Source organism: Quercus suber, unplaced genomic scaffold, assembly GCF_002906115.3.
Source record: "Quercus suber isolate HL8 unplaced genomic scaffold, Cork oak 2.0 scaffold_186, whole genome shotgun sequence".
Lineage (NCBI taxonomy): Eukaryota > Viridiplantae > Streptophyta > Magnoliopsida > Fagales > Fagaceae > Quercus > Quercus suber.
Window position 1 is genome coordinate 706,102 of NW_027069644.1, and position 23,799 is coordinate 729,900.

The 23,799-nt window shown below is 34.4% G+C and overlaps 2 protein-coding genes across 4 annotated transcripts in view; one reads left to right on the forward strand and one right to left on the reverse strand.

Annotated features, from left to right (window-relative positions):
• The window catches only part of LOC112023934 (bifunctional pinoresinol-lariciresinol reductase 2), a 5,401-nt gene extending 1,932 nt beyond the window's left edge, over positions 1 to 3,469 (forward strand). The window contains exons 2-5 of one of the 2 annotated variants that reach the window (XM_065778560.1): positions 524 to 762; positions 1,071 to 1,276; positions 1,356 to 1,463; positions 3,154 to 3,469. In XM_065778560.1, coding sequence (XP_065634632.1) covers positions 524 to 762; positions 1,071 to 1,276; positions 1,356 to 1,463; positions 3,154 to 3,317 — 717 coding nt within the window. In that variant the 3' untranslated portion in view covers positions 3,318 to 3,469. The remainder of the gene's footprint in view (positions 1 to 523; positions 763 to 1,070; positions 1,277 to 1,355; positions 1,464 to 3,153) is intronic. The other variant, XM_065778561.1, reaches the window with a different exon arrangement.
• A 5,971-nt stretch (positions 3,470 to 9,440) lies between these two features.
• Positions 9,441 to 20,814, reverse strand: LOC112027440 (phenylacetaldehyde reductase). 2 transcript variants are annotated; one of them, XM_065778564.1, is made up of 6 exons: positions 20,563 to 20,814; positions 19,224 to 19,393; positions 18,598 to 18,789; positions 17,667 to 17,829; positions 16,150 to 16,336; positions 9,441 to 10,128 (listed from the first exon to the last, which is right to left on the reverse strand). In XM_065778564.1, the coding sequence occupies exons 1-6, from the start codon at positions 20,681 to 20,683 to the stop codon at positions 10,074 to 10,076; spliced, it is 888 nt and encodes a 295-aa protein (XP_065634636.1). In that variant the 5' UTR covers positions 20,684 to 20,814; the 3' UTR covers positions 9,441 to 10,073. The 2 variants fall into 2 exon arrangements, with proteins under 2 accessions (XP_065634636.1, XP_065634635.1); XM_065778563.1 differs by having other exon boundaries at positions 9,441 to 10,165; positions 20,563 to 20,812.
• Positions 20,815 to 23,799: the final 2,985 nt, after the last annotated feature.

Here is a 23,799-nt window from a genome sequence, read left to right on the forward strand (position 1 = left end):
CATTTTTGTAGTTAGCCCCCTCTTCTAAAAACCTTAGTCCCATTCCTCCCCAATCAGCTTAGCCAGCCTAGCATAATAGCAACTATCCAACCCAAAACTTAACAAAAACAATAAAGTATTCACAATGGTGATTGTATTTTAGCAAAAAAAAAAAAAAAAAACTATTTGACAACCAAAAAACCAAAAAGCCATGTGTTATTAGAGAAGTTAAAACTAAATTTTTTCAACTAAAGTAAACTGTATAATACAAGTTGATTGTAGCAAGTTGTTAAAAATAAAATATAATATTTTATTAAGATTATCTCGCTTCCCAATAAAAAAAAACTCAAATTCTCTCTCATCCTTATTATTTTAATGAGTTGTTTATATTATTTATAAATGAAGTGGTAAAAAAAAAAAATTGATGTTGAGTGTATTGTAAAGTGAGGTAATAAAATAGAAAAGTAGTTTTTTTAGTAGTATAGGTTTTGTTGGTTTTTCATTAATTAGTTTACATGACAAATTTTGTTTTATACGTTGGTAGAGATTTTTGCCCTCTGAGTTTGGCACCGACCCTGCTAGAATGGAGAATGCATTAGAACCTGGGAGAGTGACATTTGATGACAAAATGATTGTAAGGAAAGCCATTGAAGATGCTCAAATACCTTTCACATATATTTCCGCAAACTGTTTTGCTGGTTACTTTCTTGGTGGTTTGTGCCAGCCCGGTAAGATCCTTCCTTCAAGGGATTCAGTGGTATTGTTGGGTGACGGAAATAAAAAAAGGTATTTCCTTAACAACCTTATTAGTTTTGCATTGTGCAGAAGAGAACCATGAAAGTAGAGTCATTTTTTTTTCACACTACTCTAGTTGCTGCTATATAAATTTATACAAGATAACAATGATGCTGACCAATTTATCTCTGACCTTCTTCCTTTTCTTCTCTTAATTAACCGCTAATGCATTTTAAATCATTGTTGACATATTATATATCTTTGGGTTCTAATGTACTCGATGGTTTTCTATATGTATGTACTTGCTTTTATATTTAACTTTATAAGAATTGCAAATTTTTTTGTCTTAATGTGACAGCAATTTATGTGGAGGAAGATGATATAGCGATGTACACCATCAAAACTATAGATGACCCTCGAACCCTCAACAAGACAGTATATCTAAGGCCACCTAAAAATATCCTATCTCAAAGAGAAGTTGTTGAGATTTGGGAGAAACTAATCGGCAAAGAGTTGCAAAAGTCTTCCATACCCAAGGAACAGCTTTTAGCTTCCTTAAAAGGTATGATTGATGCTTGGTTAATTTCTAAGACATTTTACAAAAACACATAATAGGTCTCCTCACTCTATTTGGTGGCTAGGTCACCAACTTGGTGGGCTGGGCAGTAGAAGTCTCACAGCTTTGACGACTGGTGCCGTTGCTCTGGTAACTAGTGCCAATGGTCCGATAACTGAAGCTGTCAATTCAGGTAGTCTTCAGGCGGACTGGTCACCGGACATCATTTGATGCAAATGGCTTCTATGGGTTCGGGTGGTCCAGTCATCGACAGCTCTATTGGTTGAGCCACCAATTTTTGTGGTTTGTTTGATAAATTTTATTTATCATATCAAACACTTGAAAATATTTTATTACAAATGTTTTACATGAAAAATATTTTACGTTTGAAAATATTTTACTTCAAAACAAACAAAGCATCTTAAAAGATTTCATGGTCCCACTTGAATCCTAAGTCCGCCTTTTTCTTATCCAGATTTGAACCATTGTCTTTTATATATATATATATATATATATTTCACTTATGTGTCAATAGTTTCAGTTAAAGTGTATATATATATATATATATATATGAATAATACTTGAAAAAGTGCAGAGCTCATATACTTTATTACTTACAAAAATAAGAATAAGTAATAAAATTTGAAAATAATTATATAATAAAACTCACAATTTAATATTATTTTCTAATTAAACTTTAAATTTTAAGATATATAAATGCTTATTACACAGTTTAAAATTGTTATATATAAATAATTTTTGTGAGTATATAAGTTGTATTTAAGGTTTATCAAATTATCATACATAATTACATATACCTAATGAATAGATGCAATATAATTGATATACTATTTTTATGTTTTTTCAACATTAAAATACCACATAGAATACGTTTGGTACTTTCTCAAAAAAAGAAAAAGAAACTTTTCAAAAAAAAGAATACGTTTGGTATACTAAATAAGAATTATGACATAAATGATAATCTTTATTATTGGAAATAAAATGTATTATAATGGAATAACTAAATCTATTCATAAATTTGATTGTGAGTTGTAATATTATAATAAATCTTAAGATTTATTTTAAAAAATATCTTACTCATAAAATTATATTTCCTAAAAAATAGTATTTTAAAAAAAATAATATTTAAATTTGAGAGAGAGGTGAGTTATTCTTTGATGATTTTTTATTTTCATAATTGTTTTGTGCATATGAAAAGTTTGTTTATTTGAAAATATATTAATTTTAGAAATTATTACACTTAAAGAATAGCTAATACAATCCTTTTAAAGATGAATAGTTATTCTTCATTTTAAAAATTAGCCATTTATAAAGAATACTTATTTCCTCTAATAAAATCATAACAAAACTACTCAATAGCTAAATTAAAGAAATATCTATTACATTATAATGTCTATTAAAGTCTGCCAAAGATGTTAGTGTTTATATGGGTGGCCATATTGTCTAAAATGATTTTTAGTATCTTATATATATATATATATAATGAATGTGTGTTCACAATGTGTGTATCTACATATATCTACCGATATACAAAAATATATGTGTACAAGTTATATATGCTCTCTTAAATTAGAATTCTAGCTACATCATTACTTTTATATATAACACAAATATATTCATAAAAATTAATACCTACTTCTCTTTTTCCCAATATATAATTGTACGTGGATATGACCCGTCGAATGTAGGATAATTGGCCCAAATAATCAAAATAGATTCACACATTCATGTAAAAATAGTCTCGACATCAACCAAAAAAAAAAAGTCTCAATATGACTAATTATATATTTATTTCAAAGTTTTTACTGTGTTTATGTTACATGTTTTCTTAAATTCTGATACGGTTTTTCTTTCTCAAAAAGGACTGGAGTACGCAGAGCAAGTTGGACTTATACATTACTATCATGTTTGTTACGAGGGGTGTCTTACAGATTTTGAGATAGGAAATGATGCAGTAGAAGCTTCTGAGCTTTATCCAGAGATCAAGTATACTACGGTGGAAGGATACATGAAACGCTATTTATAATTAAGTACACATTGTTGTAGCATGATAATTTAAGTGCCTAATCTATTTTAGGAGTGATGGACTTTCATCTACCCTTCTCTTTGCTTAGAATAAAAAAAATAAAAATTGTCCTATCATGATGAGGTGGACATTTGCCCCCTCAACTTAAATAAGACCAATTTGTTTTTCAATATATATATATATACTAGTTTGTAATCTCATGCATATACATAAATACACTTAAAAATATACAATAAAATGCATAATATAATTCTTATTTATATAATTTAAATACTATTGATAGTCATTTTTATATTTTGTTAACTCTTTAAAAAAATTTGTATGGATATTATTAGGTATCAAATGTAAATTTTCTATTTTTTTTTAATTATTGTGAAGCACCTTTTTTTTTTTTTTTTTTTTTTTTTTTTTTTTTAGAGAGTTTTTGGTTTTCGTATTTAATAACTCACTTGAATTAATATTTATGATGTGGTCCCACATTTGATTCTAAAATTAAGAAATAAAACTCTTTAAGAATAAATAATTTAGGACACATGGCGCAAAATTGGAACTCTAATTTAAAATTCTAGTTTGAGTTTTTCTCAGCTTTGCCTATTATTATATATATAAATGTGAGGGGGGGTGGGGGAGCCCAACCTAACGTAGTGGGCCTAGGGTCCTATTTGAGGATTACTGTGTGTCCGAAGAGAAGGAACTAGTTGAGATGGAGTCCATCTGGAAGAAGGATACCTGGAAACGAAGGAGGAGTACAATCCGAAGAGGTCACTAGCGATCCGAAGAAGTCCTACTCCTCGGATACGAATAGTATTGATTAATCAAACGTGTAGAAGGTCTGAATGATCTTCCTAGCAACCCCAATGATAAAGATAAGCTCTGAGTATATCTGGAGACGATAAGAACGAAGAAATATCTAAAGGAAAAGTTGCTACCACCGTATTAAATGCACTGCAGCAACTTTTCTGGCCGCATTTATCTGGAGAAAACCCTGAACAGTGTAATCTCAGCTACTATCACTAACTAAAACCTAAAGAAGATACATGACATAACATACACTCAAGTAGGTACCCAGATGAAGAACAAGTGGACGATGGGGATGATGGGGAAGAATGCTATATAAAGAAGAAGGGCTCCTGATAAAAAGGGGAAGAAAAATAGACGAGAGGAAAGAGAGAGAGACTTCACTGTAACTCTAAGAACTGTAATCACTACTCAATTTATCACAAACCTCTTCGGATTTCAATTTTTTTCGTCTTTACGTGTATCTTTCTGCTAGTTTATATTTGGAGGTTGTAACTAATCGTTGTTAATTCCATAATCAACCTAGCTTTATCACCCACGCTCTACAAATTTATTGTTTTGGGCTTGGGCCACAAATCCTAACTCTACAATAAATATATAGATTATATACCATTATGTACTTGTCTTGAAAATATACTTTTTTTCTTTTTATTTTTATTTTTTATATACATACAATAAGATTTGAATTAATTTTACTACTACTTCATAATTGATTGGTCTTTTCTTTACCTTCCAGCCAAGACACTAATAGTTTATTTTTGGTATAAAGACGGAATTTGATTACAAGTCCTTTATTCAGTGGTTAAAAACATTACCACTTGAAATAATTGAAACTCATACATAAAACGATTTTTAATTGAATAATAATTAGCCTGTGTTTCAATATATTCATTGCAAAAAAAAAAAAAAAAAAAGGATGAGATAATTAACTATTGGAAACTTGTTATTTAGCTCCAAATATTTAAATCCTTACATGTCGCTAAACCTAACATTTATAAATATATATCAAGAAAAAAAAAATCGTTATTTGTCTTTAAACCCCAATATTCCTAACACCTTCTCTTCCTATCATTTTGCCTCCAACTTATATTGAGAAATCTAAATTAATCATTGTCTATATTTTTTTTCTTATTGACTATTTTACATTCAAGATTGGATTAAAATCTCACGTGATTGCTCAAAATGCATTCTAGGCTAACAATATTTATTTTAAGGACATTTACTTACACTATTGTACAAACAAATTCAGATTCGCACGCCACCTGAGGGGGGTGTAAGAACCAAATGAAATATATATGCGTTTCAAAATATCAATGAATTTTTCGTATTTTTATACATTTTTTTATCCACATATATTTCTAAAAAATACAAACAATATTATTAAAATAATGTTACCAAATAGCCATTATTTTAAGAAGCTATCATTGTGATCATTAGAAGGTATTATGTATTGCCGTAGGGGGGGGGGGGGGGGGGTGTGGAGAGTCCAACAGCTTTTAGAATCAAAATGAAATATTATGAAACACAAAGCACGAGCACACCCACATGCTTACTCATAATCATGTATGCGTTTGAAAACTCCTATGAATAATTATTTAAAGAAACTATCATTGCGATAATTTTCTTAATAACAAACTTATAAGAAAAAAATTATGTATACATTTGTTATTTTGTTGGAAAAGATTAGTGAACTTTTTATACTTTTTTAGATATAACTAAATTAAAATTACAAAAAAATTCTTAATTTAAGATATGTTTTATATGAAAATTTAATTAATTTTTTTAGAATTAAATTAAATTTAAATTTAAATTATGCATTTATAATGTCTCTATAATATATTTTTAGCCTATTCATTAATTATGAGATATGTTTTACTTTATAGAAACTTTTAACCTCTTACATAATTATATTTAAATTTTGTAAAAAAAAAAAAATCATTTAGCACTCACAAAACTAACAAACTTGTACAATACACTAAATCCCTAGCATATATAATTATTACTTGACCCACAAATAACAAAGCAATAGTTAATGAAATGAGTTCAAGTTATACCCGATGTAACTCCATATGAGTTACACATTTTTTAAAACCATTGATTTTCATTATTCTAATAGTTTAAAAAAAAATACCATTCCTTTGTCGTCATCCTTCTAAAGGGATACCAAGTATAACTTAAACCTATATCATAGTCAACACACCCATCAAGAATTATTTTAGGAAACTATCTTTCTAATCAATCTCTCAAAAAACTTATAAAACAAAATATCTTTAAAAAATGATTTTCTTTTTAATGACATCTTATGTGACTTTGAAGCCTTTCTTGTCTCAAAGATCCAAAAACTAAATACTAAAACAATAAATTGAAGAAAAAAATTGATTAATCAATAAAAAAATTATGAAAACCAAGTTTATTGAACACATAATTTGAAAAGTGCATTGTTGAATTTAAGTTGACAAAGCCTAAAAATCCTTGGACAATATTTTATCACCTAGACTATGTGTGTTTGGCAAAAATTAAAAAGCCAGCTTATTTTACTATTCAGCTTATTTTTGCTGCTATTCATGAGCCTCATTGTACTTTTTGGTACTTGTGGGACCAGAAAATCAGGTAGCCTTAGTCCACTCCAAGCCGGGCCCAAGGACCCACGCCGAGGATGCATGAGGGGTCCGAGGATGAAAGCGCGAGGACCGACCCCCGAGGAACATATCTAAGGATGACCTCGTCCTCGGGTGTCCGAGACCTCGGAAGAACACGAGCAACACCCCACCGAGGGGACTCCTTGAATATCCGAGGAGGAGGGGGTCCAGTGCCACGCGTCGGCGACGGGAGTACGGCGAAGGAGCAAGCCTTAGACGAGCTGTCACCTTTGCATTGAATGCGCTCATCTAACCCCTCTGGCCGCATTAATGAGGATGTAACCCCTTGACAGGGTAACATTGATCATTGTAAGCCACTCGAGTACGGATAAGGCCTCTGATGGGACGGACGGTCAGAGGGGAGGCCAATGGATGATCAACAGAAGGAAGGAGGGGGTAGGAGGAGGAGAACTATATAAGAAAGGCGAGCAAAGCAGTTTAAGGGGGGATTTTTCGATTATTGAAGAGAGGGAGATAGAATGACTCTTAGGTGATGTCGGTTCTAGGGGAGAACCTCCTCGGACGAGGGCCGAGGAGCTATCCGTAGTCGTAAATTGGGCTTACTCCCCTTCAATGGGAAAAGGTGACTTGTGTTCCGTTGCTAGTCTGTTAGGGCCAAACCCTTCGTCCCACTCTCTAAAAATGTATTGTTGGGGAACCTTCCTAAACTGAGTCCCTACAGTACTATTTATAGGTCTCACTGTATTATTTCAGCTAATTTTTACCTTTATCTACAGTACTTTCAGTAAAAAAAATTTCAGTTTCAGCAAAATAAGTAAATCTCAAACAGATCTTATATAGTTATTCTACTTTGGATTTGACAAGTGGATTTTCTTTTACAACATACCTTAAAAAAATTGTATTAGACTCCTTTAAAAAAAATGTATTATAACTACTAAAGAATGTCATGTAGGGCTGTAAACAAGCTGAGATTTGTCGAGTAGTGAATGTTCAAGTTCGGCTCGACAGCAAAAGCAGAATGATCAAGCTTGGCTTCAGCTTGATATAAGCCTACAAATAATGTTCAAGCTTGAGCTTAAGCTTGAGTTCGGCTTGGCTTGGCTTGGCTTGGCTTGGTTCATTAGTCAAGCTAGGCTCGAGCTCTATATCAAGCCCAAACTCGAGCTCTATATCATGTTTTTGAGCTTGAGATCCAACACAAGTATATTATCAAGCCTATATCAAATTTATTATCTAGCCTATTTAGTTTAGATGAGTGGCCTCAACTTATAATTAATTAAAGTCTTAGAAGGATATGAGTTTACTTGTTAAGCTCATATCAATTTTATTACCAAACTCATAAATAAGCCTAGGTTCAACTTGTTTTGTTATTTTTGTATCTAGCCTTGGTGTTCATGAGCTTGCACATGAACAATATTTTTTACTCCTAACTGCTCCCCCAAGAAAGACATATGAGAGAGAAAAAGAGAGAATACATAATGTTCAGGAAAATTATATAAAAAGTTCTCACACAAATCAACGTGGGATGGGAACCCTCTTTGTCTTGTAATTTATACCTGGTCAAATTGCAAACTACGGCCCTAAAGTTTAAAAGTATTTAAATTTTACACTTTTGAAGTTTCAAAATTTGAATTTCATCTCCCGAAGTTATATATTAGTTTACATCAGCAGCTCTTCCATCTATAATTTTCATTAAATGTCACATAAGCTTGTCACATGTGTTTAATTCATCTAATAAAATTATGCCACGCTATTTTTATTTCCAATTTAAAAAAAAATTAATAAAAATAATGTGTCATCATTTCATTAGATGAATTAAACACGCATGACAAATTTATGTGACTCTTAACGGAAATTATGGATTGAAGGACTACTGAAACTTTTTTTTAACACAAAGTGATAAGCTTTATTGAAGTAAATTAACCAGATACATCAAGGAAAATTTGCCAATTTGGTGCTGGAGGAAGCTTGGAACATCTTATTCTTCCATCGACACGGTAGATTCTGATTCTGATACATGCTTGGCATTCCTAACTAGAAGGTGGCCATACTTTTGGTGGTATTAAATTTGAGTTTCACAATCCGAACTCAAACAAACAACTGAAAAACCATTTGCTGGCCAAAGGCCAATTGTACCAAAATAGGATAACTTAAATTGGAGCTTCTAACCTCCACTAATCTCAATGTCTCTTATCTATCCAGTACCATTAAATCAACATGTATATTTAATTCTCAGACTCAAATGCCACTCCTACCACCACCATCTCAATAATGTGAAATCGTAACTCACCATGATGCAAAACTGATAGAATTTAACTGCCCAGAATCACACTTGGTATCATTATAAAAATCGAGCATGTCACCCCTAGCTCAGAAGTCAGTAATCGGCTGAGTAGCATTTGCTTTTTAGTGCAAATATTGTAGCTCCTACCACTTTTGTACTCAATTTTCTAAGGACAATGAGGTTTCCTTGCAATCAAATTGGTGCAATATGGTTCATGGCTATAAACTATTAGTAAGTCTTAATCCGAGAAACAATCCTGGCCACCGGAAGCAAGTCCACCCTTTTATGTATTTTGAACATGGACAAGCTTGTGCAGTACCATTTAACTGAATCTATATACAATGTTTATTTAAAATAATTCCTAAAGATTCTACTAGGATAGCGAACAGCAGCAACTTCAATGTTTTATTTACAGCCTGCTTGAAACTTTATAAGATATGCTTGAAGAGCAAAGAGTCACACACATTCTCTACCTTCATTATACAATCTTACAAAATTCAGTCCTTAAGGACAGTCAGTGCTACTAGAACTTTTGTTTGAAATGAAAAAGTTTAAGGATATGCAAAGTTTATTTATAATCATTTGCCTGAATTGCTGTTAAATACGATGAATCAAACACTTAATAACTTCTTCTCCTTCAAGCTTTCAACAGTATCCTTTATGGCATGTTTGGATGTTTAAAAAAGGAGGGGGAGTAGAGTAGAGGGAGGGAGAGTAATGCAATTATCTTATTTGGAAGTTTTTTAAAGGATGAGGGGGAGGGGTTTGGAGAAGTTTGGAGGGGTTTGGACTCCCTCTAGCCCCCCAATTTTAATTCCCTCAAATTGGAGAGATTTGGAGGGGGAGTAGAGTACATAAACTATTGACCAAGTAAATTACCTAATTTACCCTTATTATATTAACAAAATTACACAAGGGGAAGGGCTAATTAATCCCTTCCCCCTTACTAATTTTAAAAACATCCAAATAAGGTGGAGGTGAATCATTCTCCTCTACTCTCCTTCCCACTACTCCCCTTCCCTCTACTCCCCTCTACTCTCCTCCCTCTCTAAACTTCCAAACAAGCCATTAGACTCACCTCCACAGGAGTAAAGTTAAGACCCAAATTTTCTGCTCTCTCCTTGGACACCTGGTATGTTGGCGCAAAAGGGTTGTCATCCACAGATCTGCAATGAATAGAACATAAGCCAATTTTGTTGGAATTCTATCATAGTGATAGCTAAATATGTTACAAAACACATTATTAAATTAAATGGTCCACAATTCAGACTGCATATCTTTTGATGCCTGAGTTCAAAATATGAAAAGTTCAAACAGTCAGTTTTGAGGTAGCCAGGCTATTCAGAAAATATAATTTGCAGGTTTGTTATTTAATCATGTGCTTACACAGTGACCAAGCTATTCAGAATAATTTAAAATGAACATGATGACAAGTTAGAGAGGATTCTAGAACTCATTGTCTCAACCACTTGGCTTCAATAACCTTGCTTGTACTCTTGGCGCTTGTTTAGTGCCTCTGGCTATCGTGTGCCTGAGTTTTCCTGGCCTCCTCCGCAAGCTCCACTCCGAGGTGGGTTCACCTCTGCCCGTCCGTGGGTCTTTCTTCCCCTTTTGTGGGGCTTATTCCTTCCCTATCTGTGGGTTTCGCTCCGCCCGGTTTGGGTTTGCTCTGCCCAGTCAGCAGGTCATCCTCAACCTGTGGATTCGATCCATAAGCTCTTTTCCAGCTTTATCTTACTTTCTGAGTTTTGGTTGGTAGTTTTGTTGATGTTGGCAGGTGATTGTATTTTGCAGTAGAATTTTGGTGTTGGGTTATGTTGTAGATATCTTAGGGCGTTTGGTTTGTGGTTGTCAAGAGTGAATGTTTATTGGAGTTGATTGGTGATTGGATTATAGAATTATGGATGGTGGTTGTTCTTGTTGGTGGGCTGTATGTGTAGACTTTGGAGGGCTCTAGTTAAATAGTTTCTTCAGTTTGAAGTTACTGAGTTTTGGCTGGTGGTTGTTCTTGTAATTGTTTTATCCCTCCGCACCATGAGAATCCTATCTTGGAATTGTCGTTGTGCTGGTTGAGCCCCAACAGCTAGTGCCTTAAAGGCTCTTGTCAGAGAAGAATGGCCTGATGTAGTTTTCATTTCGGAATCCAAAGCAAGTCTCCAAAAACAGAAAAAATGAGATCAAGTTTGGGTTTTGTTGACTGCCAAAGTGTTGAGTCTAAAGGTGAATCTGGTGGTTTAGCCATAATATGGAGAAAGGGTGTGGAGCCGGGAGGTTATATTTGCAGACAGAAATGACATTGCGCCTTTGGTTTAGTCAGATCCCCCTTCTTCTCCATGGCTTCTTTTTGCAGTGTATGGCCCTTCTAGTGTTAATGGCAGGGCTAACTTTTGGGGTCTTATGGAGGGCATGGTTAATTCATTTGCTGGACCTTGATTAGCAATTGGGGACTTCAATTGTTTGATTAATAGTGCAGAAAAGAGAGTTGGAGAAGGTTCTACCAGAAGTTTTAAAAAATTTGTTCTTGGAACAGGAGCCATTGATCTTGGCTTTTGTGTCTAAATTTACATGGTCCAATAAACGTGCTGGTTTGGCTAATGTTAAGGAGAGGTTGGATAGAGGTGTTTGTAATCAGGAATGGCAAGGCTAGTTTCCTAAAGCCGAGATTAAGCCTCCGATAGCGTCATCCTCAGATCATAATCCTATTTTGCTAGACACCCATTTGGAGGACAATTCAAGAGCAAGGCCTTTCCGTTTTGAGGCTATGTGGACTAGAGATGCAACAAGTTCACAGGTAGTTCAGCTGCTTCAGCAAGCTTGGCAATTGCAAGTAGAAGAGTCTCATGGTTTCAAACTGGCAAAGAAAGATTCAACAAGCAAGAGACAAGCTAAAAGAGTGGAACAAAACACAGTTTGGATATCCAAGAACCAGAATCAAAGAGTTGGAGAAGAAAATTGAAGAAATTCAAAATAGAGCCCCAACTCAAGAGAATCTAGAGGTTGAAGCAGCATTGTGTTTAGAGTTAGACAAATGGTCAGAATGGGAAGAAGTAAAGTTAAAACAGAAATCCCGGGAGTTGTGGTTAAAGGTAAGAGATTGGAATTCAAGATTTTTTCATTTATCAACCATTATTCGGAGACAAAGGAACCGTATTACTGAAGGAACCTCATTACTGAAATTAGAGAAGATGAAGGATCCAGACTGATTGACAGAAATGAAATAGGGGCATACTACTAAATTCAAAGAAGTATTCCAATATCCTAACAAGAGTGCCAACTGATCTTGATGGTCTTATTGAGCCATGTATTTCATACGAAGAAAAAATAGAATTAACTAGAGTTCCCTCGGAAGAAGAAATTAGAAGAGTTGTATTCAATATGAACCCACTTAAAGCTCCAGGCCTGATGACATGCCAGGATTGTTTTATAAACATTATTGGCCAATAGTTGGGGAGCAGCTTGTGGCAGATGAATCATACCTTTATTACTCTAATACCCAGGGTCCAAGGAGCTCATAACTTCAACCAATTCAGGCCAATTAGTCTTTGCAATTTCTATTATAAGGTGATCTCCAAAACCCTAGTGAATCGAATGAGGCCTCTTCTTGAAAAGATGATTGATCCAGCCCAGGTTGCATTTATCCCAAATAGAAGAATATCTGAAAATGTGATTATTGCTCAAGAAGTTGTGCATAGTTTTAAGGATATAAAGAGGAAAAGCGGTTGCATCAGGATCAGATTAGATTTTCACAAAGCGTACGACAAGATGGAGTGGAACTTCATATCAGCTGTTCTAAGGGCTTTTGGGTTCAGCCAGAAGTTCACCAAGTTAATCCATCAATGTATGTCCACTGTTAATTACACCTTGCTGCTCAATGGTGGAAAGGAGACTAGAATTTCTCCCTCAAGGGGGCTAAGACAAGGTGATCCTCTATCCCCTTATCTATTCATTATAGGCAGTGAAGTTTTAGCTAGATTGATTAATAGAGAGGACAATGGGGGCTCGATAAAAGGAGTGAAGCTGTCACAGGGTACTAAATACTTGGGAGTACCCTATTTCTATCAAATAATAGAAGCAGAGATTTTGAGTATGTAAAAAACAAGGTCCAAGCTATAACTGCCAGTTGGAAAAGCAAAAGTCTCTCTTGGTCAGGAAGGGCAACACTCATCAAGTTAGTAGCTCAAGCAATACCAAACTACACAATGTCAAGATTCATGCTTCCTCAGACTCTAAATGGGAAGTCAGATGCTGCTGTTAGGCGTTTTTGGTAGAGTCCTAAGAAGGATAATCAAAACTTCTATTCTCAACTGGCATGGGATGAATTATGCAAGCCATTAAAGCAAGGTGGGATGGGATTCAACAGATTTGAGGATATCAATTTAGCTCTTATAGCCAAGTTAGCATGGTGGGTTTTGTCCGGAAAGAATTGCCTTTGTGTCAAGTTGGTGGTTGCAAAGTACAAAGTCAGATCAAGTTGGCTTACAGCACCCCAAACAACCAAAACCTCATGGATTTGAAAGAGCATAGAGGATGCTAGGACTCTGTTACAAAAAGGTGCATGCAAATTGGTGGGTTCAGGTGAGTCCATTCTGGTGTGGGAAGATCCTTGGCTACCCAACAAACCAGGATTCTCTCCCAGTCCAGCCTCCCAAAAAGGTGATTCTTGCTTGGTGGTCTCTCAATTAATGAACCATATGAAAACAGGTTGGAATGTGACAAAACTACAGCAATTATTTGATCAATATCAGCAACCTTGAAAATTCCAATTTGGAACAGTGGCCAAACAGACAGATGGGCATGGACTAATTCGGTAAATGGTCAATTTTGAGTGAAAACAGCATACAATCTAATAATGAAGAATGATGGACGAAAAAGTGCTGACTCATTTAAAAGAAAGATTTGGAAGACAAAGCTACACCATAGACTCAAACTGCACCGGTGGAGGATCGCATCAGACTTGCTTCCAACCAAAGATCAAACTAGCAGATATGTTCATATCCCTGATCTAAGTTGTCCTTTTTGTGGCTTTGATTCTACATCCACCTTGCATTTATTCACTCAATGTCATATTGCAAGGGCACTCTGGTATGGAAGTCAATTGATTATCAGATTGGACAACCTGCAATTATCCTCTACATCTCAATTGAATGAAATGCTACTTGACCCACCAAATGTTATGCAATTTGATAAGGAAAATAAAGAGAAGTTTCTTTTGTTTGGAGCTTTGTGTCTTGACTGTATATGGATGTGGAAAAACAAAGTTATCCATGAGGGATTGCTGCCATCTGAGGTGCAGAAATCTAGAAACTTTCATAAGCTGGTTCAAGAACATTGGCGGTTGATAAAATCAAGCCTGCCTAGGGATTCTTGGAGAAGTCTAAGTAGGTGGTTAAAACACCAAGGTATAATTCCTTCAAACTTAATTGTGATGCTGCTGTTGGGCTGAGTTACTCTTCTATTGCTGTGGTTGTTAGAGATTGGAGAGGAAAATTGGTTTTTGCCCACTCAAAGAAGGTAAATACCAACGTCACTCTTCAAGCTTAGGCTGATGCAATTATTTTGGCACTTAATATTGCTACCAAGTTTCAAGATATGTATAGATTCAATAAGAGCTCCTGGTGATCAAGTTCCATGGAGATTGGTTAGCTTTGTTTCGGCTGTTGACTCTATATTTGTTGAGCTTGGTTTAGCATCCTTTAGCTGGGTTTATTGTGAGGCAATTTAGCATCCCATGAACTAGCCAAATGGTCTTGTAGCTTTTTTTATTTTGGAAGTTTTGGTCTTGGTCATTTCCCTCCTAGTGTTGTAGATGTGATTGTAAAGGAGGCTGACCCTTTTGTGTAGTTTTCTTCCTTCTTCAATAATGTCTTTTATTTCATCCAAAAAAAAGAATAATGAACATGATAGTTGCATAAAGTAGAGCTGTTAATGTTGAGGTAGACTGTAACAAGGTTAGGAGCTCAACTTTTGTTATGGGTTTAAACTAGGGGCAAAATAGTAATGTCACAGTACTCCTTTATATCTAAATAATATTTTATGTGTTAGGGTCAACTTATCAAACCCCAAACTCTTTTACTTTTACAACAACTTTGATTTTGGAAGTTGATGACCTTATGCTCTTGGTGAGAAAAGAAATTACTTGATGATTATGCTGGTTCTTTTTCCCTTTCGGACTGGTTATTCTATGGCTAATTCACATTGTCTAGAATACAGTAGAGTTCCTAAATGCTATACAATGTAATGGCTTATATGTAACAAGGTTAGGAGCTCAACTTTTGTTATGGGTTTAAACTAGGGGCAAAATAGTAATGTCACAGTACTCCTTTATATCTAAATAATATTTTATGTGTTAGGGTCAACTTATCAAACCCCAAACTCTTTTACTTTTACAACAACTTTGATTTTGGAAGTTGATGACCTTATGCTCTTGGTGAGAAAAGAAATTACTTGATGATTATGCTGGTTCTTTTTCCCTTTCGGACTGGTTATTCTATGGCTAATTCACATTGTCTAGAATACAGTAGAGTTCCTAAATGCTATACAATGTAATGGCTTATAGCTCGCCTATGCCTTTGAGCATGTAAGGTGAAACTGTATATGGATGACATCATCCAAAATAGAAACAAAATAAAAGACCATAATATTGTTTAAAAGAACAAAATAAAAGACCACTGAAAAAGGATTATAGATAATAGACTTGGCCAAACTGAGAATTTCTTCTCTCTCTTCTGTAGGCCTCCCCCCTGTTCTTCAACCAAGCATATAGAAAGATCTTAGTTATAAATTTTTAAATATTATGAAAAGCACACATGAAACAAGATCTCTATGGGGTTTTGTATTTGTGGTTTACTCCACAGGGATGGGTCCAAAGGGCCCTGCCTTGGTGAGGTAACACGCCATAAAAATAAAAATAAAATTCATATAAAAATATTATGATAACAATAAAATAAAAAATAAAAAATAAAAATGGAATTTCCAAATCGGGATGGGAAGATATTGTCCAAGGAAAAGAAAAACATACGTAATTTGCACTAGAAAATAATGAATGTAAAGCCATAACCCAATCAGGCCAAAGATAATAAGAAATTGTTCAATGCATCTAGGAGAAAGAGATGTGACAAATAGTAGTAAAATAGACATATATGCAGCTTACTTTTCAGGAAGATTCAGATCAGGGAAGAGCTCATGCAGAATCTTCACAACCTCATAACAGTGCATAACTCTTCCAACTAAACAATATCTTCCGCTAGCTGATGGGCTCTCAAAGGCTAGTATATGAGCATTAGCAACATCTCTAACATCAGCCCATCTGTAAGTTGCATTTGAAAATGTTTTGGCCCCTGCATAAGATAAACCATCAACTCCTTGCATCACAAAAAATTGTATCAAAGAAGAGGGAATTAGGCAGAACCACATTCTGGCAGAAATTAAGACATTTGAACGATTGTAGAGATGCACTCACAACTTGACTACTTTTAATTTAAAAGAAAGTCCTTAAACAAGGAACTTACCCTATAACTAAGATTCCATCTATTCCTTTGACATGCTTTAAACATAAACACACCTTTTATCTGTTGTAAACAGTCCAAAGCAAAGTCACATGCCACAATAGTAGTTGGCCCATTGCAAGAATCTCAAGACGACAACAAAAAAGACATGAAAAATTGATAATTCTAAGTAATGTGTTTAAAAAAGGGTCACTAAAAGTCATTCAGATGAACATATCAAAGAATTTTTCAAACTGAAATTTTCACTGGAATAATAAAGCACAAAACTACCAGTTTTGGACAAAGTTTGGAATTTGTGCTTATTTAATTGATGTGAAATAGTAGCAGGCTAAATTTGTGAACCAATATGTTTTGGTTATGTACTGAGGTGGTGATAAAATTAAGTTAGGTTTGCAGCCATTTCCTTAAAATTTCATCTGATCTTATTCCCAAATAAGATACAATAGAGCATTAAAGCCTTAATTAGTGCAGGGAGTTTGGAAGCCCAGAGCTTTGACAAATTTGATCCAATGACAAGTTGACAACTGTAAATCATTTGAACAAAATAAACGAATAAGGGGATGATGAAATGACAAGGGGTGCCACATCAGACTGCTCAGAAAATAGTATCTGTTCACTGTATAAAAATTAAGCAACAAAGAACATAACCTACATCACACTTCGAATTGTAGAAGTTGTGAGATATTAAAGCTAATTTTCATTTGAGGTAAGTAGTTACTGAGTGTTGGAATCCCTGGAGAAAGAATTATGATTTGATTAATATACCTAATTCAGGCAAAAATACTTTGCGCATAACACTGTTCTAAATCCCCCTATCGAATAGATTATGTTAACTATTGCCACTGAATAACTTTAGATTTTTGTCCCACACAATATTCTAGACATAAGAACAATGAAGTTAGCCAAACAGATGCATGGGGTCAAATCATCTTTCTTTTGGAGTTTGTGCTGTTAGGCATATTAATCTCTAAATTATAAGAAAAAAATAATACATGAATCACAAAAGTTTGAACCCATTCTCTTCGCCCCTTATGTGTGAGGGGAGGGGGGGGGGGGGTGGGAAGAAACGTCATTTGGTCCAACATCATTTTATTTCACAAGCATGCATTACTATTCAATAAAAAGATAAAAATAACCTCTATAGGCTAGAGCTGAAGAGTACCATTTACAAGTTTCAGAATTGGATCCAGACTTGTATTAAGAGTTGGCTGTAAGAGAGGACCAATCACAAAGCCTGGATTTATTGTGACCATGTCAATTGCATTCTCTTTTGCAAATTTCCAAGCAGCCGCCTCAGCTAAGGTCTTTGAAAGTGAATACCAAAGCTGATGAAAACAAATGATCTCAAAGTAAACAAATGATTTCCAATCCAGTTGTGTTGATGGAGAATATATGTCATATAACTGAAACAAATAATTTTTTTTCTTTTTTATTTTTAAAAAAAGGCATCATATTTGCTACCACAGATATGAAGTTCATATCTGTGGTAATGAAGCTTAGTGATGATTGCATCCTCCCACCAAAAACCAAAAGAAATTTGTTGGTTAGTAATATATATATATATATATATATCTAAACTTACATTTTCCCTCTATCAACTGCTCTGGAAAGAATAGAGAGTAAACCTCCTTAAAATTCAATATTCTATTGAAGATGCTTTCCTAGCAAACACTTAGACCCAGCTTAGAGAGAAACATATTAGTGGACTCTCTTCAAATATAGTAATCAGAAAGACAAATAAAGCTTCAATTACACTTTGATGGAATACAAATTGTTCTTAAGAGCTATCACTACACTTGAGAGCATCATATATACTAAGTGCTATGGTGTCTTGTATTTCACAATACTTTATATAAATATGGGATATGAAGGCTGAACATGAATAAACTCACTCAAGAAGGCTAAATCCATAGTATAAGATAGGAGAAAACCATCCAGGGGAAAAAGGAGCGCAAAAATAAGAAAAAGCTTAATTGCAGCTGATATGATGTGACTGATAAACCATTATGAAGACAGAGAAATTGCCAAATGTAGCATTCACTAAAGAACTTGGAAAAGAGAGAATGTAATAAGAAATTAGAACATATATGCACCTTTGATTTCTCACAGAGAGCAGCATCTGAAAACCAAGTCTCATCAATTAATACATCAGGAGCAAGAGGTTTTCCATTGAATGCAACTGCTGCCATTGAGGATGTTATAACCACTCTTTTAATAGATGGATCTTTGGCACATGATCTAAGGACATTAAGTGTTCCTTTCAATGCAGGTTCAATTAATTCTGTCTGGAAATAATTATAAAAAATAAAAAATAAAAAATAAAAATTCTCATTATGAATTGGGTAAGTCAACATATGCACAAGTGATTTGAGATGTCATTTGCACAGTATCTACATAGACTGTTACGTTTTTCCCCCTTAGATTTTTAAACAGTTTAAAGATATACTAACGAAGACTTGCGCACAAACATTGGAGCAAATCAAAAGAAATTATATAAGAGATAAAAGAAGCATCCAATGGGCATTTCAAAACATGCGAAATGAAAAAAGGGGTAATTTCATGGACTACTTTATGCGATCAGAGGGCAAGAAAGTTTCACTTACTTTTGGTAAATTAATGTATTAAACAAGATTTAGTCATTCTTTGGAATATATATATATATATATATTTTCCATATTATATGACATTCATCATTCAATTTAAGTGTAACAGAATGTACCTGTGGATCAGCAGAATAGTTAATAACGGGAGAGGCTGTATGAAAAACACCCTTACATCCATCAACCACAGAATCAAAAGATCCTTCTTCCAGTAAATCAGCTTTGAACAAATGAAGTCTTTCCTTAGCTCCATCAAGTGCAAGTAAGTGTTCCATCTTCCTTGGATCATCTATGGTCACATTTAAAGCAGAACCCATAAGTTGTTTATATTGTATCTTTTAAAAAAGTATAGATCTATGAGTTTATCCATCTTAACATCACCTATATTCTCTATTTTTTTCCTTCACAAATATCAAAATTATAAGTATTCAAGTAATAATTTCAAAATTAAAATTTGATTAAATTACTAATTTGATCCTCTAACTATTGGATAAAGTTCAATTTAGTTCAATTGCATTAATTTAGTCATTCAATTTCCAAAATCATGCCAAATTCATTCTTGGTTCACCTATCCATTTAAATTTTAACAGAATTAATAATTGAAAATGATCCGATTTCAAAATTTTACACATTTTATAATAATCATTTAACCTAGGACACTTCATTTAGGTGTCGTATACGTGTCGTAACGATGTCTTATATGCCGTGTCATGTTATAATTTTTCAAAAATTGTTCATAACACTGTATTGTACCTGTATTGGTGTCAGTGTCCGTGCATCCTAGCTTTTAATTTGTGTTCCATTTTCTACATTAGTTAGGTTCATTAAAATTTAAATGTAGAGGAGTAGATTCAAAGATGAGATTGACTTTATTTTGAAAATTGAGTAACTAATTGGCACAACAAATAATTGAGGGACTAAATTGACACAATTAATAGTTGAGGGACCAAATTAAACTTTAACTTATAGTTTGAGGATCAAATTAGTAATTTAACCATGAAAATTATACAGTCTCATTTTAGTGATTACTATCAGCAAAGCAAAGTGGGAGGGGGAAGTCATCGAATTTGGTTGACGATCTCCTAAACGCAAACAACACTAGATTTTAAACCCAATTCTTAAAATTCTGCGGGTTTGGACAAAATTCAAGCATAATTTATCTTCTTGATATACAATTCAAACATGATCATCATTTATCACAACCCATTAAAGAGAAATGGTAAATTCAATTAGTGTTAGAACTCGGCTCAATAAAGAAAAAGATTAACTAGTTAAATAAAAAGGTTATAACATTAAATTAGTCTGAGTAAAAACTAAACTGGGTTCGCGGTGATTATGAAAAAATGGTGATGAATGAAAAGTTGAAAACCCAGGTGTAAAAAATTTATTTGCAAAGAAAATCAAAGGTTGTTAAATGAAATGAGAGAGTTTGGAGTGAGGGTGAGAGTATATACTGACTTGGGTCACGAACTGTGGCTTTGACAGTGTAACCACGTTGGAGCAAGAACTTGACGAGCCAAGAAGCTATGTAACCAGATGCTCCAGTTACACACACTACCTTCTCTGCTCCTCCACTCATTCTCTCTCTCTCTCTCTCTCTCCCGCTTCTAGTTTTTATGCCGTAGGACGGAAGAGAGAGAGTGTGCGTGCGTCAACTCAAGTTAAGTTACATACCAATGTCACTCACGTAAGTGATCCCTTTTTTTTTTGTTTAGAATTTGTTTTTGTTTTTATGTCCTCTCTCTCTTTCTCTCTCTCTCTCTCCAGTAGAGGTCAATTTGGACTCTTTACTTTTATATTATATAAATTTTTTTTTTTTGAAGGCATATTATATAAATTAATAATTCAATAGTTATTACTTTTCCCTTTTGGGATGGTTCTTTGGCTAATTCATTGTGTTCAAAATACAGCAGTGTCCCTAAATGCCATACACTTTAATATCTTAGCTCACCCATGCTTTAGAGCATGCAAGGTGAAATTTTATACGGATGATATCATCCAAACCAGAAACAAAATGAAAGACCACGAGATTGTTTATCCTGACAACCGCATTAGGATTATAGACAACAGACTTGACCAAATTGAGACTCTCTCTCTCTCTCTCTCTCTCTCTCCCCTTTTTCCATGAACAATCAAGTATCAAAGACATTAGTTTTAAATTTTCAAATATTGTGAAAAGCACACCCAGAATAGGATCTCAGACACTTGAGAGGTTAAAATTATCATATGCATATATAATGATAAAATTAAAAGAAAAACATAATTTCCAAATTAGGATGGGAATATATTGTCAAAGGAAACAGATAGGGCCATTAGCAACATCTCTAACATCAACCCATCTGTAAGTTATATTTGGAAATCTTTCGGCCCCTGCATAAGATAAACCATCAACTCCTTGCATCACAAAAGATTGCCTCTTAGAAGAGGGAATAAGGCAGAACCACATTCTAGTGGAAGTTAAGACATTTGAAAGATTATAGAGGTGCAATTACAACTTGATTACTTTCAATGTAAAAGAAACTCAATGAATAAGGAACTTATTCTAGAACTAAGATTCCTTCTATTCCTTTACATTCTTTAAAAATAACCACAACTTTTCTCTCTTATAAGCGGTCCAAATCAAAGTCAATGCTGCATTAAATGTTGTGGCTCATTGCAAGAAATTCATGATGATGACAAAAATGACAAATGAAAATTAAGTCATTCCAAGTGATGTTTTAAAACAAGGTAGCTGAAAGTCATTCAAGATAAACATATCAAAGAATTTTCAGAAGAAAATAAATCTAACTGGGATGATAAGGTATGAACCAATTTGACAAAATTTGGAATTTGTATCAATTGAATTTACCTAAAATTAACAGCTGTCTAAAATTTTGACCCATATGCTTTCATTAGTCAATGATGTGCTGGTGAGAATAGCAGCATAATACCAAAGAATTTCTCAAAGGAATGTAGTTTACTGAAATTCATTCTGCCAGAATTCAAAATCTATTTGCAATAGCCTTACCAAACACAAGCTTAATCCTATGACAAATGTAAATAATTAGAACAAAATAAATGTGCAAATATATGATGAGATGACAAGGAAAATAAATCCACAACATACTTTAAAATTAAATCTGTATAAGTAATGACAGATTAAAGCCGGATTTTCATTTCAGGTAGTTACTGAATGTTAAGTGACTGGAGAAAGATGATAGGACTCCTCTGGTGTGGGTGTTGTAGCTGATATTGATTGCTGATGTTTGATGCGTGGTAAGCTGATACCTGATGCGTGAGGAGCCTGTGAGTAATAGTTGCTGCTACCAGGTGCATTGGAGTATAGCTAGTTCTTAGTAATTGTGTAATTAGCCCATGAAATAGTTAATAGTGGGATTGATATTAATTGTTAGTTACAACTGATTGGGGTGGTTAGTTAGTTAGAAACAGTTACAAGAAGAATACCATTGTTGATAGTGCTGTAAAGCTGTGTATAAAGGGACCGAGTGGTTCATTGTATGGGACATGAAATGAGTAATACAATTCCCAATTCTTCTCCCAAATTCTATCTCTCTTTCTCTCTCTCTCTCTCTCTCTCCCTCTAATAACTCCCTGCTATATTCATATTCCCAATCCTCTGCTTAGAACTGTTAGAATAGGAAATTCTTATCAATTGGTATCAGAGCCAATCTCTGCCACCATGACAGAGACTCGATCCATCGCTGCTCTTAATGATAAGATCAGTTACCTCTCTCAAACCTCAGACCAACATGATCAAGAACTCCATGGAATTCATCAGAAATTGGATGCGGTTACTAGTATGTTTCATCAGAAAATGGATGCTGTTACTGACATGTTGCAGGCCCTATCTCAAACTGTGCAAGGGTTTACAGAAGCTGGCAGTCAATGGCAACGACAATCAACACCACCAGAAGTTCCTTCTTCTTCGAATCATCCAGATACAACTTTGGCATCTATTCCACGTAGTGTGAAGTTAGAATTTCCAAAATTCAGGGGTGAGAATCCCTCGGGCTGGGTCTATAAGGCTCACCAGTTTTTCCAGTTATATGGCACTCCTCTTAATCAAAAAATTTTGCTAGCTTCTTATCATATGGAAGAAGAGGCTCTGATTTGGTTTCAAGAAGCAGAAGAGGCTGGGCAATTCACTAGTTGGGAGGCCTTTGTAAGATCCTTACATGTGAGATTTGGCTCATCAGCGTATGATGACCCAATGGAAACATTGACCCGGTTGAGGCAAGTTGGTAGTGTGGCTGTGTACAAGGGTCAATTCGAAGCTCTCTCAAACAGAATCAAGGAATTGTCAGAGAAGCATAAGCTGAGCTGTTTCTTGAGTGGTCTACGAGATGAGATCAGACTACCAGTCAGAATGCTTAATCCCCAGAGCCTTAATGCAGCATTTGGTCTAGCAAAAATTCAAGAGGAATACATAATGGCTAGTAGGAGAAGTATTAAACCTTGGGGTGAAGGACCTAAGGCTTCAATTCTAGGCCCTCCACCAGTGTCCAAGATTGATCCTAAAAGTGGTAAGATGGCAATTCAAAGGATTTCTCCTTCTCAGATGGATGAGAGGAGGAAAAAGGGATTGTGCTATTATTGTGATGATAAGTGGGTTATAGGGCACAAGTGTAGAACACCAAGAATTTTTCTTATGTTGTGCCTGAGTTTTCCTGGCCTCCTCCGCAAGCTCCACTCCGA

Excerpts from the sequence above, each read along its gene's own strand:
- LOC112027440 (XM_065778563.1), bottom strand. The coding sequence starts at position 20,683 with ATGAGTGGAGGAGCAGAGAAGGTAGTGTGTGTAACTGGAGCATCTGGT. Across the intron at positions 18,790-19,223 it reads ACTATTCTGCTGATCCACAG|ACAGAATTAATTGAACCTGC; the intron begins GTACATTCTGTT and ends AATTATTTCCAG. Across the intron at positions 16,337-17,666 it reads AATTCTGAAACTTGTAAATG|GGGCCAAAACATTTTCAAAT; the intron begins GTACTCTTCAGC and ends TATCTTATGCAG.